At 41.2% G+C, this 18,079-nt stretch overlaps 2 protein-coding genes across 5 annotated transcripts in view; both read right to left on the reverse strand.

The window, feature by feature from the left end:
- Window positions 1-1,257: 1,257 nt before the first annotated feature.
- Window positions 1,258-14,068, reverse strand: lbr (lamin B receptor). 4 transcript variants are annotated; one of them, XM_064925168.1, is made up of 15 exons: window positions 13,940-14,068; window positions 12,941-13,033; window positions 10,305-10,479; window positions 9,821-10,018; window positions 9,422-9,499; window positions 6,560-6,731; window positions 5,982-6,175; window positions 5,332-5,386; window positions 4,913-5,107; window positions 4,516-4,619; window positions 3,981-4,106; window positions 3,711-3,879; window positions 3,502-3,582; window positions 3,252-3,374; window positions 1,258-3,062 (listed from the first exon to the last, which is right to left on the reverse strand). In XM_064925168.1, exons 3-15 carry the CDS (start codon window positions 10,467-10,469, stop codon window positions 2,902-2,904), a joined length of 1,821 nt encoding a protein of 606 aa, XP_064781240.1. In that variant the 5' UTR covers window positions 10,470-10,479; window positions 12,941-13,033; window positions 13,940-14,068; the 3' UTR covers window positions 1,258-2,901. The 4 variants fall into 4 exon arrangements, with proteins under 4 accessions (XP_064781240.1, XP_064781239.1, XP_064781241.1 ...); XM_064925167.1 differs by having other exon boundaries at window positions 13,951-14,066; XM_064925169.1 differs by lacking the exons at window positions 12,941-13,033; window positions 13,940-14,068 and adding an exon at window positions 12,672-12,809 and having other exon boundaries at window positions 9,839-10,018.
- A 924-nt stretch (window positions 14,069-14,992) lies between these two features.
- Window positions 14,993-18,079, reverse strand: part of LOC135505923 (protein enabled homolog) — a 151,205-nt gene continuing 148,118 nt past the window's right edge. Inside the window, 1 exon segment of the mRNA XM_064925170.1 lies at window positions 14,993-18,003. Within this exon segment, the coding sequence (XP_064781242.1) occupies window positions 17,966-18,003 (38 nt within the window). The 3' untranslated portion in view covers window positions 14,993-17,965.

Raw genomic sequence — 18,079 nt, forward strand, 5'->3', positions numbered from 1 at the left:
GGTTGGACCTGGGTTCCTCCTAATGCAAAACAATGCTAGACCTCATGTGGCTGGAGTGTGTCAGCAGTTCCTGCAAAAGGAAGGCATTGATGCTATGGACTGGCCCGCCCATTCCCCAGACCTGAATCCAATTGAGCACATCTGGGACATAATGTCTCGCTCCATCCACAAATGCCACGTTGCACCAGACTGTCTAGGAGTTGGCAGATGCTTTAGTCCAGGTCTCGGAGGAGATCCCTCAGACCATCCGCCACCTCATCAGGAGCATGCCCAGGCGTTGTAGGGGGGTCATACAGGCACGTGGAGGCCATACACTACTGAGCCCCATTTTAAGGACATTACATCAAAGTTGGATCAGCCTGTAGTGTTTTTCCTCTTTAATTTTGAGTGTGACTCCAAATCCAGACCTCCATGGGTTGATACATTTGATTTCCATTGATAATTTTTGTGATTTTGTTGTCAGCACATTCAACTATGTAAATAAAAAATTATTTAATATTGAATAATATTTCATTCATTCAGATCTAGGATGTTATTTTAGTGTTCCCTTTATTTTTTTGAGCAGTTTATTTATAGTGTCGTTGCAATGTAGTTAGTAGTTGAAAAGTTGCTGATTAGCTAAAGCTGTCCGTGATAAGATTCGAACTTGCAACCTTTGGGTTGCTAGACGTTCGTGTTACACGCCCGACCAACCTCCTTTCATTTTTGCCTTATGTAACCATACCCAACTTACCATATCATTCTAAATGGAGTGTCTAAGATTTAAATATGGAATAATACCAAATGCTCAGAGACTAGGTTGAAACTCGTCACTCATGGTCATGCCAAACAATGTTTGGTTTAACAATGAAGAATGGAGCTGGCAAGAGCACAATCAGACCTTGGCCCAGGCTACCAAACACCTGCAGAGATGACTTACATCACTGTGATGTCGTGCTGAGAGAAAAACAAACACTAAACTGACACTAGATCATTTTGGGGATTTACTGCTCTTCACACCAGTCAGTGTGATGGATCACTAGATTTAGACATCTCTAATTGATTCCCAGAGGGTCTGCAGCAGAGGCCAGGGGGATCGTCTCTGGTCCTGTCCAGATCTACACCTCAACAGGCAGTTAGCCCCATTCCTGACTTAGAGGACAGCCCATCACCTCTGTATCTCAGTTGTGTTGAATTACTTACTTTCCCAGTTACCTCCGATTGTTCGGTTTCACTTTGACTATTCACACAGTGCATTATCTGTTGAATAACATGGAGTAATGTAAGTGGAAATCTTTATTTTTTTTGCCAAAATGTTTGTACAATGCAAGCTTTCCAGCCACTGTCACAGGTTTGACCTGTCTCCACCAGAATTGAATGAGTCAAAAACCTTGGGTCTTCTTCCAAATTCTTAGTTACTTCCAACTTTTAGCTTTGACAAACTACCAGCTGACCAAAACAGGATATTATTACCAGTCCCATCCGCCACAAACACAGGGGTTGGGTACAGAACGTGGCTCAATGAGAAATAGTTCATGATAAATGACTCAAATCACAAGTAATCTTCTCAGATGACTGAGTCAGTAATAACGGCAGATCTAGCTGTGAACAAAAATGGCTACAGTGGTAATTCAGGCAATTAACTTAAAAACAAAAGTTAAAATCAAATGTAACTTTAAATATCTACTTGTGGAACATAATATCTATGATTACTAGCATTAACTTGAATATTTTTTTACTTAGAATAGAAAACAAATTTAGAATATGTACAATGCATTCAGTCACATAAAATGCCACATATTCTAGTTGACATATTGCTGCGATGCTGTTCATCTACAGCTGGGTCCAAAAATACTTGTTTGGGTTTGAGAATGCACAGGATAAAACACCAATGTTGCCAGAAGGCCACCACACTACACAGCATTGTGCAGAATATCACAGTATAAACTTGGTTAAAATCCTCAAATAAAAATAATAAAAAAGAACATTTAAAAACAATGTCTGACATTTTTTTTTTTAAGTACGGCCTTGAATAACTTAAGGTTTGTGGTGCTTGAATGGATACTGTCTGTAAGCACCCTTGCAAATTTTAATGGTTTTAAATAAGATTATGTGTATGTATATTTGATAACAGATGGGTTGTCTTCCCTCTGAAACAGTGACTGTTACTATCACAGGAGCACTAAGCAACACCACCATCCAGAGGACTGGGGAGGAATTTGACAGAACCTGAGGTAGCAAAGACAAATAATAGACTTCGGTTATAAAACGCAATCTCACATAATGCATTTAAAACCACCCCATTTTTTTTTACACTCTCAGTTAACAATAGGCTACATATCTATATAAAAAAATATAAATTAAAACTTAAATGCAATTTTGTGACAACGTCGTGATCCTGAGGGAGAACGTCATAGTCCTATGTCAACTGTACAGTGGAAAAAAAGAGCATTTAAATCCCATCATTCACAATGTACACAAGTAACGCACACCAAAGATATCATTACAAAATACCTCAAAATAAAAGCCAAGAAAATATTGTATACTTCGAATATGGGAGCAAAGAACACTTTAACACAGACCAAATATGCAATGTTGTTAGGTATTTTTCAGTTAAAAAAATGTATATGTACAAAAATATATACACATCACTTCACTAGATTATGAGGCTTATTTTTTTCAAATGTTTCTCTCTAAACAAAGGCATAAACCAAATTCAGCCGGCCAGTGAGTGTTTACCTTCCTAAAACCATGTAACTTCAAAAGAAAGCCGCTCGTGATACTTCCAAGAATCAAGTGTCCCCCTTTCCAAAATTCAAATGTCCTCAAACTAATTTCCAAACAACTTGTTTTTTCTCAGTGAACTCGTGCAGCCGTGTGATGAGTCGTAAGCTCGCAGAATTGAAGGGCGTGGCATAGGCCTCAGTAGACTCTGGGGATGATGCGGTAGTGGACTTCTCGGCAGTAGTCATCCCACGCCGAGCCGTACTTCCTCCTACACTGGGCCTCGTCTCGGGCCTCCCGGTGAACCAGTAGGATGGATAGGTAGATCACATAGAAGTATGGCAGGACGTGGGTGAACCCTACAGGACGACCACAGACAACACAAAAGGTCAACATACACTACAGCGTCTCATCTTCACACTATACACCCATCAAAACACGTCTAGCTTTACTGGGCTGTTTCTGATGCCTCGTCAGTACAACTCAGAAAAAGATACATACAAAAAACAAATACCTGGTAACTAACTAGCTGATTAGCCATCACTCACCACAGGGTAGGGACCATGCCAGAGCCATGATAAGGTCACCCAGGTAGTTGGGGTGACGGACAAGACCCCATAGACCAGATACCAGGAGACTCTTCCCAGTGGCAGTAGGGATAGTCTTCAGATCTGGAAAACAGAGAGATAGTGAGTCCAACAACATGATGGGGACTAACTCCATCCCTTTATCAAGGCAGAGAGCCTGCAAATGGATAATGTTTATACATGAATAAGATGCACTGGACTGAGGACTTACGGGATAATGTGGGGTCTGATGGATTTCTTCTGAAGGAGTTTTTCTGTGAGTTTGCTTTACGGAAGATGCTAAATCCAATGACTAACAAATGACAAAGAAAATGTCACTGTGGGTCATACAACAAAAATAATAACAGATGACATGTAGGACTAATATGAACATAAGCCAATACTAAAGGTCTGAGTACTGAGTCAGTACTACCGACTAACCATTGAGAATGACGATGCCTACGATCCAGGGCAGAGAGAGGTGATTGGGGTGGTGAACCAGGTAGTAGGCCTGGAGGCTGAAGGTGAAGGGGACCCACATTAAGTCTCCAAATGCCAGCATGAAGCCAAACCCATCATGGGTAATATCCATATAGCTCAGAACGCCCTCCTGGGGAGCAACAATCCACCATTAGATTACAACCAAATAAATGGACTAAATACCAAAATCGGCAGAAAATAAATAAATAAATAAAAATTCAGGTTTTGTACCTCATGCCAGAAGGCATCAAGCACATAGAGCAGGTGGAAGCAGTTGACCAGGATCATGGCTGGTGAGGGGTAGTCCAGGTGGTGGAGTTGCATCTCAGCCAGAGCCATGGCAGCATTGATCACCAGCTGGACAGAACAGATATGTCAAAATCTAATCAAATTGTATTGGTCACATACACATATTTAGCAGACGTTACTGCAGGCGTAAAGAAATGCTTGTGTTCCGACAGTGCAGTAGTATCTAACAATTCACAAATGTAAAAGTAAAGTAATGGAATTAAGATCACAGCTCTGAATAAACACTCTCCTTGAACAGACAGTTAAACAAACTGGCTCAAATGTACAGTAGTATCATTTTAGGATTTACACAAAGCAGTTTACATTTTCCCACTAGAGAGAGTAATGAACACGATGGGAAACGGAACAGAGTTTATTTTTTTTTTTTATTAACAGCTTAATCTACATTAAATGTCTCTAACATACAGCTGAAAAGCCCTTCAATGGAAATATTTCAGTACACTACAGTGAAACTTACCCAACCAATCAATCCTGGGCGCAGTTCACAGAAGTATTTGAGATCAAAGCCTTTGATCCGGGGGTTAAGTTCACTTCCCATGAAGAAGTCATAAATAACACTCCCTAGGGAGGTGAGAAGAACAAATTAATCATATTATGTTGACCATTTGTGAGGCACCATCATTCAAATGGGTAGTACAGAAATACAGCGTTCACCTAGAGGATTGGAATGCATTCTCAAGTCAGAATCAATTGAACATTTGATGCCAAGATGGTGGATACTTTACCTAATTCTATTGCTCTTAACCTTATGCTGGTCCATGTCATAATAGAGCCATTTCATGGAATCATATCACACCCAGATTGTAAAAGTATGTTTACCAGTGACAACAACACACAACCACCCACCCACTCACCAGAGTTTCCTCCAGGGGCCAGCAGGTCCTGGGTTGCCCAGCGAGAGCGGACATACAGGTAGACACTAAGTAGTCCAGAGCAGAGCAGGGAAGACACAGCCAGCTGGAGGAAGTGGCTGTGGATGTAGCTGAGGTCTATCTTATGGTGCACTGCAGCCCCCAGGGCAGCCACCGTCAGCACAAAGGCATAGAGGGCTGGTGGTGGATGAGAGGGAGACATACAGGGTTAATAAACAGGAAGTACCTCAACCAAAATGTATTTCCTAGTTTCCTTTTATGACTTACATGTTAATGAAATACATTGGCATAGTGCTTTACTACAGCTATCAAAAGTGCTGGGGGTAACAGACTAGTTCATCTCATTTCATTCCTTTGAAATGAAAAAAAGAAAGAAGACAAAACACAGAAGAATGCCTCACTGTTCATTCTGTATTTCAGCCTCTCTCCATTCTTCAGGGGCATTCCTTCCACAACCTGGGGACGACAAAAGCACACAGGTTGGACATTCATTCAACCCTACAGGAAATACAGTATCTGAGAGGGTAAATGTAGATAGGACAGGTGACTTTTAGTACAACATCCCTTTTACTAATGTCTCCCAGACCTTGAGAACATGTGATTTCCTGGGAGCCATATGGTGAAAGTTTCATACATTCTGAAAAAGACACGTGTGCTTCAACAGTTTTCAGAAGGAAGATCAGGAGATTATGAAAATAAGAACAAAATGTCCCATTCTCTCCTGTAGGGTTCCAGTGTGGATCGTAGCCTACTCCCGCTGACTAATCTAATTTCTCTCCTCTGCTCCGGCTAATGAGCAGAAGTGAGCGCCGGTCATGTGCTCTGTTCAGGTTACAGATGGGAGTCATGTGTACTGCCTGTACTCTCAGGGGTGGTTGGTGTGTGTATTTGCCAGTGTATGTACAGTCTTCAGAGGGGTGAGAGTAGAAATTCTAAGAATGCAGTCGTCTATGGTTCAGTTCTTATTCTCTCCACAATGACTAGAACAGAATTAGGTGATTCTGATTCTACATGTGTGCCAACAAAGCAGTGAGGTGGGCGATCATGGTACCTTTCCAACAGGCAGCATGTAGAGCAGGGCCTGGAAGAGCAACCAGAGGACCACCATGCCAAACACCTGTACGTCCCACAGGGAGTCAAGGGCAGGCAGAGGGGGGGAGCTCATCAGGCTGGCATCCTCCTGACTGCAAACCACCATCAGGCCCAACACAGTCGCAGGCAGGAGCAGAGTCATGCAGAACACTCCTGCAAATACAGTGGGAAAGACACTGAGTGACTAGAGCCAAGGGAAGTCAGCCGGGTCCTTCTCCAACTGTCTGACTTAGGTTTACCCTGTTACCGGCCCCTCAAGAAATACATTGTCAAAGGATTTACAGACTTGGTCTGGGTACCAGTTTGTTTAGCTATCCTTCCACGCCTTGCTACGGTAAACATATTTGACATACGACACAGAGCGCAAGGAGTGGAATGTTATCTAAACAGAAGGTACCCAGGCTAGTGCAGACAACCACCCTAGTGCAATTTGATTGGCAAAACATTGTGTAGACTAGCACCATTGTTTTTTCGCCTCACTTTATCAAGAACATGACAAGATGGGATAGGCACAGCAACCACATTTCTGTTTCTCACCTAGCCTCCCTCCAAACTCCAGCTCAGTGGTGATGGGGGCTGTGGCTACTGCAGGCTTCTGCTCAACCTCCTCCGTATGCTCGGCTGGCTTGGCATCACCGTCATCCTTCCTGCGTCTCAAGTTGTAGCGGCTCTCTACTACTTTCTTCTCTGGCTCCACCTCTGCAGGCTTCTGGAAGTAGACACACAAGGGACAGGCCAACTGGTATTTATTTACACAGACATGAACATGTCTAACCAACTGTGACTTGCGCTTATGGGGGAGGTTATCGTAGAATAGACAACGTGTGGTCTAGAGGTCGACCGATTAATCGGAATGGCCTAATAATTAGGGCCGACTTCAAGTTTCCATAACAAACCGGAATTTTTGGGCACCGATGATTTTTTCTCTCTTTTTTAAAAATACACATTTATTTAATCTTTATTTAACTTCGCAAGTCAGTTAAGAACACATTCTTATTTTCAATGATGGCCTAGGAACGGTGGGTTAACTGCCTCGTTGAGGGGCAGCAGGGTAGCCTAGTGGTTAGAGCGTTGGACTAGTAACCGGAAGGTTGCAAGTTTGAACCCCCCCGAGCTGACAAGGTACAAACCTGTCGTTCTGCCCCTGAACAAGCAGGGGCAGAACAAACGTTTTTTTTTTCATGGCAGATTTTCAACTTGTCAACTCGGGGGTGCCAATCTTGCAACCTTACGGTTAACTAGTCCTTGTGCACTCCACAAGGAGATTGCCTGTTACGCAAATACAGTAAGCCAGGGTAAGTTGCTAGCTAGCATTAAACATATCTTATTAAAAACAATCAATCATAATCACTAATCATCAACCATGTGTAGGTATTACTAGATATTATCTTGAGTGTCCTGCGTTGCATATAATCTGAATGAACATACAAGGCGCGTAAACATTCATTCAAACAGCACTTTCGTGCATTTGCCAGCAGCTCGTCGTTGTGCGCCAAGCCTTGCGCTGTTTATGACTTCAAGCCTATCAACTCCAGAGATGAGGCTGGTGTAAGCGAAGTGAAAAGGCTAGCTAGTTAGCGCGCGCAAATAGCGTTTCAAACACCACTTGCTCTGCACGGGTAACACTGCTTTGAGGGTGGCTGTTGTCGTTGTATTCCTGGTTCGAGCCCAGGGAGGAGAGGGACAGAAGCTATACTGTTACACTGGGAATACTAAAGTGCCTATAAGAATATCCAATAGTCAAAGGTTAATGAAATACAAAATGGTATAGAGGGAAATAGTCCTATAATAACTACAACCTAAAGCTTCTTACCTGGGAATATTGAAGACTCATGTTAAAAGGAACCACCAGCTTTCATATGTTCTCATGTTCTGAGCAAGGAACTGAAACGTTAGCTTTCTTACATAGCACATATTGCACTTTTACTTTCTTCTCCAACACTTTGTTTTAAAATTATTTAAACCAAATTGAACATGTTTCATTATTTTTTTTGAGACTAAATTGATTTTATTGGTGTATTATATTAAAATAACTGTTCATTCAGTATTGTTGTAATTGTCATTATTACAAATAAATCAAAATAAAAAAACATAACAAAAAAAAGTCTGATTAATCGGTATCGCCTATTTTGGTCCTCCAATAATTTGTATCGGTATAGAAAAATCATAATTGGTGGCCCTCTAGCTTGGTCTCACACAGCTGGTGAGATGGGGGGGTAAAGTGTAATTCAGAGTCTACAGACACTATAGACTGGTGTCTCGTTGTGACACATAGCCCGAACGCGCACCTCCCCAATATTAAACAACCAACATAGCCTACGCGTCCTTTATTCATTTGAATGTGTTGACTGTCGGAGAAATTTCTTGAGCCGTGCTCAGAAAAAGAAAGTACGAAAGCCAGCGGTGAAATATTCTACAACACTGCTGCGTGTACACGTCCATGTTTTGGTTGATAGCCGCTTAAGAGGGCAGGGGGCATGCATGAATGCCTGAGTCTAAAGTAAGGGGCAATGGAGCTCGTGAATTTGATGTAGCCTACAGGCCTTGCGGTTACACTGGTCAGACAAACATGGGGAAAATACGACAGCAAAATAAACAGTAAGGTGCAATGTCTCACTATACAGGCCCCACTATACAGGCCCAAATCTATGATGCAAAGCCAAGGAATTCAGTAACAGGCAGACACTATGAGCGTTCCTGTCATGCCCATCCATTTTATTTGCCAAACAAATTAGCTTTAGATGTGCATCTGCTATTAAAGGGAAAAGTGAACACTTATCTTGTTATAGCAGGAAATACCATAAACCATTGTTTGGTTTTACTACTAAGTTGGCAGTGTTCCATGGGCACGGGCATACTGATAGCCAAAGTCTTGGTATTTGTTTAACGTAAACTCGTCCTCATAACGTGCAATGAGAGCCTCTGAGAGCAGAGAAAACAGGCAGCACATGTTCCAACAGCACGGGGTGGCAGGGTAGCCTAGTGGTTAGAGCGTTAGACTAGTAACCGAAAGGTTGCAAGTTCAAATCCCCGAGCTGACCTGCACCTGAACAGGCAGTTAACCCACTGTTCCTCCGTCATTGAAAATAAGAATTTGTTCTTAACGGACTTGCCTAGTTAAATGTGTGACTGACTGATGGAACATTAGCAAGACGCTAAGTGTGCGTGTGTAGCTCAGTCAGGCTGATTCCCCCCATACAGTCCTCCCAACACACAGGAGGTATGATGCACGCATCATAACATAACAAGCAGTACAGCTAGGGAGAGTTTCTTTGCCTAATGCCATGACTTTGGTTCCTCTTGCTTACAGCCCAACACAAAGTTTTAAATTTGTGATTATGATAATTATGGATGGAGAGAGAAAAAAATATTCCTGAAGCACATATCTAGGAGTCTCACCTTGTTGACTTTGTTAGCAGTATCATTCTCCTCTGTCATTTCATGCTTATTGTTGATATTGTTCTCAATTGGCTTTGCCTGTGGTAAATTAAAATGGAGTGAAGGAAGCAAAAACATCAACATGCAGAAAAGGGAATGTGATGACCAACATCGCATGTCTTAGCAAAGACGAACCCACTGAATTAACACTAAGTGGTTAACTCACACTACGGTAAAAAAAATGGGTTAATTACACCATTGTTTGCTAATGTTTGATATTGCCATCTCGGAGGCCATACATTTTACAGTATATCCTGAATACACAAACTCAGGCAGCAAACAAACATCAGTAGAGCAATATTTCAAAACAAAAAGCCATACTAAATCCCAGCAGTGAGTGTGACATCACATGCTCCTCACCACAGGAACGAGTCTGACCTCCAGCACTTCTTTCAGTTTGGGCTCCTTGCTTGCATTGTGGGTCTCCGTGATGGAGGTGCTGCTGACAGTGCGTGACGAGGAGCGCCTGGTGGTCCTGGCTGGGCTACGGGAGCGACTACGCCGCCGCGACGGGGAGCGTGAACGAGAGCGACGGCTTGGTTTGAACCCAGTGGGATTCTGGAATAACATAAGTTACTGCATTTAGCAAGGTTACAACTTGTTGTTACACAGCTATTACATAAGTGAATTGTAAAAGGTAGTGCCAATGAAGCAATCAACTTATCATAAAAGGCTCATAACATTTGATTATGTACTATAAAATAATAATATAAGCGCAAAATATCTTAACATTCTGATGGTATAAAAACACCTTCCAAAGAGAAGACACATTATGTGACGTTTATATTCGTCTGGGTCACGTCTTCAGTGGCATGGTTGCCATGGAGATAGATTGTGCTACTACCTTCATGTCAGCCTCTCTGAGCTCCAGTTCAGTGCCGTCCTTGTAGATAACAGTGTAGAGCTGATTCTTGGCATCGTAGCTCAGTACCTTGACCTCGTAGAACAGGCTGCTGCCGGGCCAGCGGCCCATTACTGTGTCCCCACTCTGAAACTTGATACTCGGCATCCTCGTTTACCTGACAGAGAGAGAGAACAAGTAAAAAATAAAAATACAGGGGAAATACAAGAGGATTTTGAACCTTTGAACTAAGGCCGAAAATATTATTTCAGTGTTAAGACATGCTGCTTCTGTTCTCTCACTTTAGCCCAACAAATTCAACAAAGGTGGCAAATTATAAGTAGGCCTATCATGTTAGATAAACTTTTTCAAATGAATCAGGTGTGCATACCAAAACCATCTATGATGGGGGAGAAACGCTCTTTCCCCAATCACGCGCTCCAGTGCCTCTACGTGACTTTGGCGTGAGCGGATTAGGCTAGATGAGACATTTACAGTGCGCATTAAGAAAATGTAAAGGGGGACAGACGCGTGTAACGCTTGACACAATGGAGCAGTGAGGTCAGCGGTATGGAAGGGGCTGCGGAGCTCACAGAAGTGCTGACGTGCACATCCCAACTAGGTTTAACTCTGTAGTTTTAAACTCGACATTGCCACTCCAGCGCCTTTTGTCACGCTTTCAATAGCCTTTGTACACTGGATTTGAGTAACGCTCAGGTAACATAAAAAAATGCATTTTAGAAGTTTGACAGACATTGGAAGTTGTGCTTCTATCAAACTGTCAATACACATTACACACACACACACTTTGAAAACCCAGATCCTCATCAAAGCAGATATTATTTAAATAGAGGGAAACAGATGAAATGCCTGACATATATTCCCAACTACTGCCCAAACTCACTGGAATTCCACAGCTCTTGTCCTTGTAATGACCACAATCAACTACTCAGCACTGGCCTGGGTCATATTTGTCATCTAGTATAAGTCAAAACGGGACACCACAGCCGCTGAAATGTTTTAGAAAAATAATAAATACGTTAAAAAGTATCCTTTTCCTAATGGCCCACACAGATTATAAATAGAAGCAGTGAGCCAGCCCACTAATGTAGTAAAGCACATTCCATTCCATCTCCATTAATGAATACCAACACTGACACACCAAAAGGCTCTGTGATGGTGTCCTGGCGTCCCTGCTGAATTCCATATGGTTAAACGATGCGGACAGTGTTCCATAATCCAGGAATGATGAAAGTATGCGCGGTATGATGTGGGTGAAGCTTTGAAAGTTAGCCCATACCTTGTGTCATACCTCGGGAACACAGCCTTTTAAATACAACACCCAAAAGTAAAATAGTTTCAATGAATAGATCAAAATACTCTAATGAGAGTTTGTAATTGGTTTTATAGAAAGTAAATTCACCCAGCCTCCGCTAGTTCATTAAACTTAGAGAAGTTCATCCGCCAGCTTGCTAGTTTCCTTGATGTGACTGAATGATGGATGTTTCGAGCAAGTCAGTGTTGAACACATTCCCATAGAATTAGACGTTTAAAAGTTACTTTAGAAATATATATATTTTAATATCTGGAAAAAATGTAGACATCTGTGGATGTTTGGTCGGAAATATATTTAGCCATCTATAGCTAGCTAACTTAGTTGGTCAGAAAAACAAAGTGAGCAACAAAAACTAATGTTAAAAAGGTAGGCTAGCTAGCCACCTTAGCTAGTCATTAGATTGAATTGGAAGAGCAATCAGGACGGTGTAGTGAAACTGACTTTGGCGGTTAGCCAACGTCAACTATCAAAATGGGCAACCCAAAATATGATTCAATGTGCAAAACGTAACCTTAGATTCGTGGAAAAGATTGTTCGAATGTATCTGCTCCTTTAATGACCATGGCTCCAAGTGACAGCGGGATGGAGGGAAAACGTCATGAATTCAAACCTTTGTTAGTAATTGTTGACCTAACTAGCTAGCTAGTGGCAGGCGAACTAAACTCGGCGACCAAGTACATCACTGATGTCGTCAACGGTCGGTCATTGGAATAGGTTAACTAACATAGATACCTATGTTCCAGGGCATGTTTACGTTTTTTACACTGCACCGACGCATAAATAAGTGTAAAATAGTTGAATGAGTAGAGGCAAAACTAATAGTTAGCCACTAATAAAAAACAAGTTCTTTGCTAGATAACTAAATATGCTCAGCTGTAGTGGTTACTGTAGCTAACTTTAGCTAGCTGACCCCACGCAACCCCAAAATACACTCAAGAAAACCCGTTAGCTAGCGGCCAAGTTCTCAACAAAGACATTTAAAACGTTACCACATTCATGCACAATAAATGGTAAATATGCATCAACGCTATTACCTTTGGATAACACGTACGAATCCAATCAGGAAAATATGTATCCTGATAAAAACGTGGAACAAAAATATAGCGAGCTATATTTGTAAAAATCCGTAGCTGAATGTAGAGCGAGTTCTCCCTCCCTCTATCCGCGATGCCCACCAGTCTATGATGGCGCGAAGCTCGCTGATTGGCTACAATGCTTTTCTTTTAAAATTATAAAATGTTCTGATTGGTCGATAGAGGATTTTTAACAGAGTGCGGATTGGTTGTAACCGGTTTGTCCTTACCACTTTCTTTGTTGACGGTGTCAGATTTCTCGCCTTGCCAGGTACTTCAGTGATTCCAACTCCGTGTACTTGGTGTCATGTGCCATAAGATTTCTACAAGCGTCAGACAAAATGGAGGAAATATTTTTTTGTAATTGTATGGAAGATAATCTTAGTTTTAGTAAAAATGGAAGTTAATGTTTAAACGGATTATTAATTACATCAGCATTATTGATGCATGGAAAATGCTATATCATACAAAACCTTTCTTGATTTGATTATGTAGTAAATTGTAGAGCATTTACAACAATTTGTTAATAAACAAAGTAAACAGATTACAGTTGGTCATGAAAGGTTATTTAAAATTGTATTAAACTTAAAACGAAACTATCAACAATTGAAATCCATAAATCTGTAAATAAATGCGCATCATGTATTAACTTATTACTGCCCGTTAATTACACTAATGGAAAAAAACGGTTAGACAGCACAGTTCAACACATTTTTCCACTTTCTAAAGTGCTCATGCATTCTCGACGTCATTAGATATTGACTCTAATTGTGAATTAATCTGACTGAAGCTGAAAACAGTGCAGAACCAGTGACACCATCTACCCAATGCCAGGTATATATTAGATGTTCACAACATCTTGTTACAGGAGTTGCTTTCAACATTACAAACCAGCTGTAACATGGTGCTATGCCATCCCCTCTATGAAGCTCTGATTTATCGTCAACACATTGGGCTAACTGACCTCACATTCAATTGCACAATGTAGGATGTTGCTTTATAGGCTTAGCGATAGATTACAAAACTACATTCAAAGAGTGAGATGTTGCGAATAAATAATCAAAACATAGGATTATGAAAGATGATGATCATGAAACATATCTTCTCAGCAGTCAGTTATAACTGTGAATGTAAAGTCAAAACAGATATCACAATTCAAAGTTCACACAGTCATTTCATGACTACGGAAGGAAACCAAAAAATATTTTGAAAATTCAAACAAACTCTACAGTCCAATTACAGCGTTTTCTCCACCCGCTCTCTCTGAGGTCATGAAGCCAAACAGCCGCTTAGTCGATCTTCCTGTCTTACAGCAGTTTCCGCCCCTGCAGAGCCTTCTCTCTACTCCGGTACAGATGGACTGGCATTCTTCTCAGACCCTCCTCCAGGAAACGTCTTGCTACTGTTCATTATGTCGCAAACAACTGAGATCTTGTCACCCCTGTAAAAAGAAGCTGCAAGACCAGAAGCAGATTATTGGCCTCATTTTGCAATGGACATAGGCTTGGGTTCAGACAGCAACTGTGTGTGTGTGTGTGTGGGGGGGGGGGGGGGGGGAATAGCTTGGGCAACAGTCTTGAGAGATTTCTCTGCTTCATTTTCAGTTAGTCCTGCCTCTTCCTGTTCGCCTCAGCTAACCTGTGTCTGTAGAAGAGCACGAAACCCGAGGCGCCGATACATTCACTGCTAATGGGGTGTGAAATAGGGGGTAATGTAACAATGTGATTGGTCTGCTACTAAGAATAGGCCTGCTGGGAATTCCCTAGACCTACTTAAGGAACAAGTGGCTGAGGCACTGACTGACTCGTGAGGGGACAGTTCTAAAGCAAGTACAGTCTTATGACAAATTCCTATACAGTAATGACCTCTTTATACCAAACATCTGTAAAGTATTCAACACCGATAGAGTAAAACACAAGGCTTATAATCACCATGAGACAAGACAAGTCCAAGATTTTCACCTAAACTCAATTTCAGTGTTTCTGCTGAATTATTGTTTTCAAGCTTTTGAATATTTGATGAATGCCCTGCATGTAAAATGGGTATGATCTCCCACACATTCGCTTTGTTGCAGATAAACAAGTTATATTCAAAGGCTGAGAAGAGCTCTGTGAGAGAAACTGCTGATGCAGCACAAGTCCATGTATGGCTTCTTAACTCTTCAGAACAGTCCCAGAGCTCCTGTGGATCACATGTTGTCCCACAGCAGGAGAGAAATATCCAGATTAAAAAGTTAAGAATGAGTTACTGAAACTATGTCAATTGAACACCACAAAACAAAGTTACTTTTTAATCATGTATTGCAATTTTTTTTATTTCATTTGCTCAAACAATGTTAGCATGTAAGAAAATTCTAATTAACATGAGAACAGTATGGTACAATGTGAATGATAAAAGAATAAAGGAAACTGATAAATTCCTTTCAGAGACATTCAGTTGAATTTCTCAATATGTCCACCAGCTTCGGTTCCCTCAGGAGATGGAAAAATCTGATTTTGGGGACAAAAATGTAACTGTAGAGCACAGGAGGTTGGTGGCACCTTAATTGGGGAGGATGGGCTTGTGGTAATAACTGGAGCGGAATTGGTGGAACGGTATCAAATACACCAAACACATGGTTTGATGCCATTCCAGTCGCTCTGTTTCAGACATGAGCCGTCCTCCCCTCAGCAGCCTCCACTGCTGTAGAGGATATATACATTTTTCAGATTTCCCAAGCGCTAAGAACCTAAACCATGTAACAAACTGCTCTGTAACATACAAATGGCATGAGGAAAATACACCACTTCTCGGGTTCAATTGTACTTTGTAACATAACTTCATTCTCCCATTAAAATAACCATACCAGGACGCAAAAAAAAACAAACAAAAAAACAATGATCATATGTGAGATTATGACAGTTCCTAGAATTATTACTAGTCTTTTTAAATCTTTGACATATTAAATGTAAATTCAGAACAAGGCACAAACCATGAAGATCACAAACAGAATTATCCATGTAGATATGAATGATCCTTAATTAGAATGTTTCACTCCCCAATCCTAAGGACTCGATATATGGATATCTCCCTTTCTCTTAACAATGATAAAACAAAAGGCGACTCAGTAAAGTGTGACGTGTGTAGGAGGAGATTGTAGCTGAAACCTTTGGTGTGATAGCCACACTATTGGCGATGGCTGCATCTTGTAAAGCAGGTTCATCATAGTATCATGAATTTCTATGGGTTTATAAAGTGCAATCGATGCTGTAAACACTCTTCTGTACAAACTTCCAATGCTTTGATTCAGAGATGAGAATGAAATCATTTGTGTTTGAGCAAAACACTCACCAGGGGAGTGTTGTGAAGATAGCTCAGTCACCACGACCCCCTCAGCTGTTGCCACGACAGAACCTTGATCAAAGTCGATACCCTTACCAGCAAGTCAAGAGAATAGAAGCTAGAGTTTTACATTGAAGACAGCTCTGTTTTACACGAGTCTCAGGTTGACCTCAGTTTGACCTTCTCTCAGTTGATTGTACATCGAGATTTTTAGGAAATCAAAAATGTTTTGTTTTGAAAAGGAAACATTTTCAATTAAAAGTAGCCATTCCCATATGAACAAAGTCAGAGGGCGAAATAAGTATGCCATTATCAGAACTTCATATTATAAGGAGAGGAAATAAAGGCAAACAAAAATGCTACAAATAATTATTAAGCACAAGTACAACTCTGAATGGCACAAGCATGGATACGGATATGTCATGCCGACAAACTCATTTATGGGGTGTCCCTCGTGTCTTTTTCATGACTATTTTTTGTATTTTTTTCCTGCAAAATACCATGAGTACCATGAATTGAAAAATGAATGGCGTACCTCAGTAAATTAAGTACATCATGGCTATAAACAGAGGGGGTCTGTCCATCTCATCTATTCTCTACCCATTTGTTTCAGAACAGTTTAGAATCTATTAGGTGGATGTCTAGTCATGAACAGGAGGAGGTACATAATCACATCCTCAACAGGGCGCTGGAGTGAAGTTCAAAGAACAGGAACATTTCAAGGAAAACATGTGGGGGAAATTCAACCCAGATGCTACACTTATTGCTTATAAACTGACAGACAATAACGCAACTTCTTGGCAGTCTCACCGTACATGCACCAAACACTTGACAGAAAATGAGAGGGAGGAAAAAAAGGTTTAGTTCATAATAACAGTACAGAGATTTCATATCGCTCCATCTCCAGATCTGGTCATGGTGATTTTAGCAGTATTAAACGTCACTAATTGACAGAGGTTGTTTGGTAAAGAGCTACACAGATTGACTGTAGAAAGGCATGTACCCTTTGTGACCGTCTCATCAGCCTGCAACACACCGAAACAGTGAGAAGAAATGCAGTACAGTAGCTTGTTACAGCGATCATTTTGATAGAAAAAAAGAAGATCATGATATTCGGATATTAAGCCAAACAGACCAAAAGACCATCTTGAAAATATTTGATTAAGCTACTTGATATGGCCATGGTTTACATTAAAACAGACAATTGATAGACTTGTAGATATCATTTTTTCTTCTTTTGTACATATTCAGGTTAAAATAGTATTTGAGGAAGACAAGCATTACAGAGTCCTGCAGCAGTAGACAATACCAAGTCCACCAGTCAGTCCCTCAATCACATCAAGAGGCTCCCTCCTATGGCCCTATGGGAAACTGAGTCCTACTTCCCTTTCCCTCCCCTCCTGCCTCCAAACTTAACACTCGCCCACTAAACGTGCCTTTTTGCTTTGAAATCACAAGTGTGCACCAACCGTTCCAAATCTTAGTGTGACCGCTGTCTGACTGCTCACACTTCAATGGTTAATACAGTATACAATTCAATATAGTTAGTTTTTTGTTGATTTTCCTTGTTTTCTTGTGTTATCGACAAAGAGAGAAATCTTTGCATAATGACAGTCAATTCTCTTCATGACTGTGTCCTGTCCTCCAGGTGAGGCTGCGGGAAAATGGCAGCAACGGCCAGGCTTCACAAGATGGACGCCAGCAGTGCTTCCATGCTACACGCCTCCCACACTCCCTCGTCCCCAGTTGCGTGCCTGACGCTGCTCCGCCCCACAAACTCTGTCTGCTGTATTAATTCAGTTGTTGTCATCATCATCGCCGCCTTTTAAAACTTTTTTTTACCTTGTTTGTTGCTTTATAATATTGTCCTATCTGAAGTTGACCTGTCTCAGTTGTCCGGTAATAGGTGTAATTTACAGGGAGGTGAGATCCTTCTACACAGTGTTCGACTTGCCCAGCTCCTCTCTGATGGCTGTGGACAGACAAACAATATGTCAGTTATATTGTGTTTTGTGCCGTCTTTGCTGTGATATGATCTTAGCAGCGGC

Source organism: Oncorhynchus masou, chromosome 19 (genome assembly GCF_036934945.1).
Source record: "Oncorhynchus masou masou isolate Uvic2021 chromosome 19, UVic_Omas_1.1, whole genome shotgun sequence".
Classification (NCBI taxonomy): Eukaryota; Metazoa; Chordata; class Actinopteri; order Salmoniformes; family Salmonidae; genus Oncorhynchus; species Oncorhynchus masou.

Bases quoted from the DNA above. Each gene is read 5' to 3' on its own strand.
- lbr (XM_064925168.1), bottom strand. From the start codon at position 10,469: ATGCCGAGTATCAAGTTTCAGAGTGGGGACACAGTAATGGGCCGCTGG. The intron at 9,500-9,820 runs GTGAGGAGCATG...AATTTACCACAG, and splicing joins AGGTCAGACTCGTTCCTGTG to GCAAAGCCAATTGAGAACAA. The intron at 3,583-3,710 runs GTTAGTCGGTAG...GTCATTTGTTAG, and splicing joins AGGCATCGTCATTCTCAATG to TCATTGGATTTAGCATCTTC.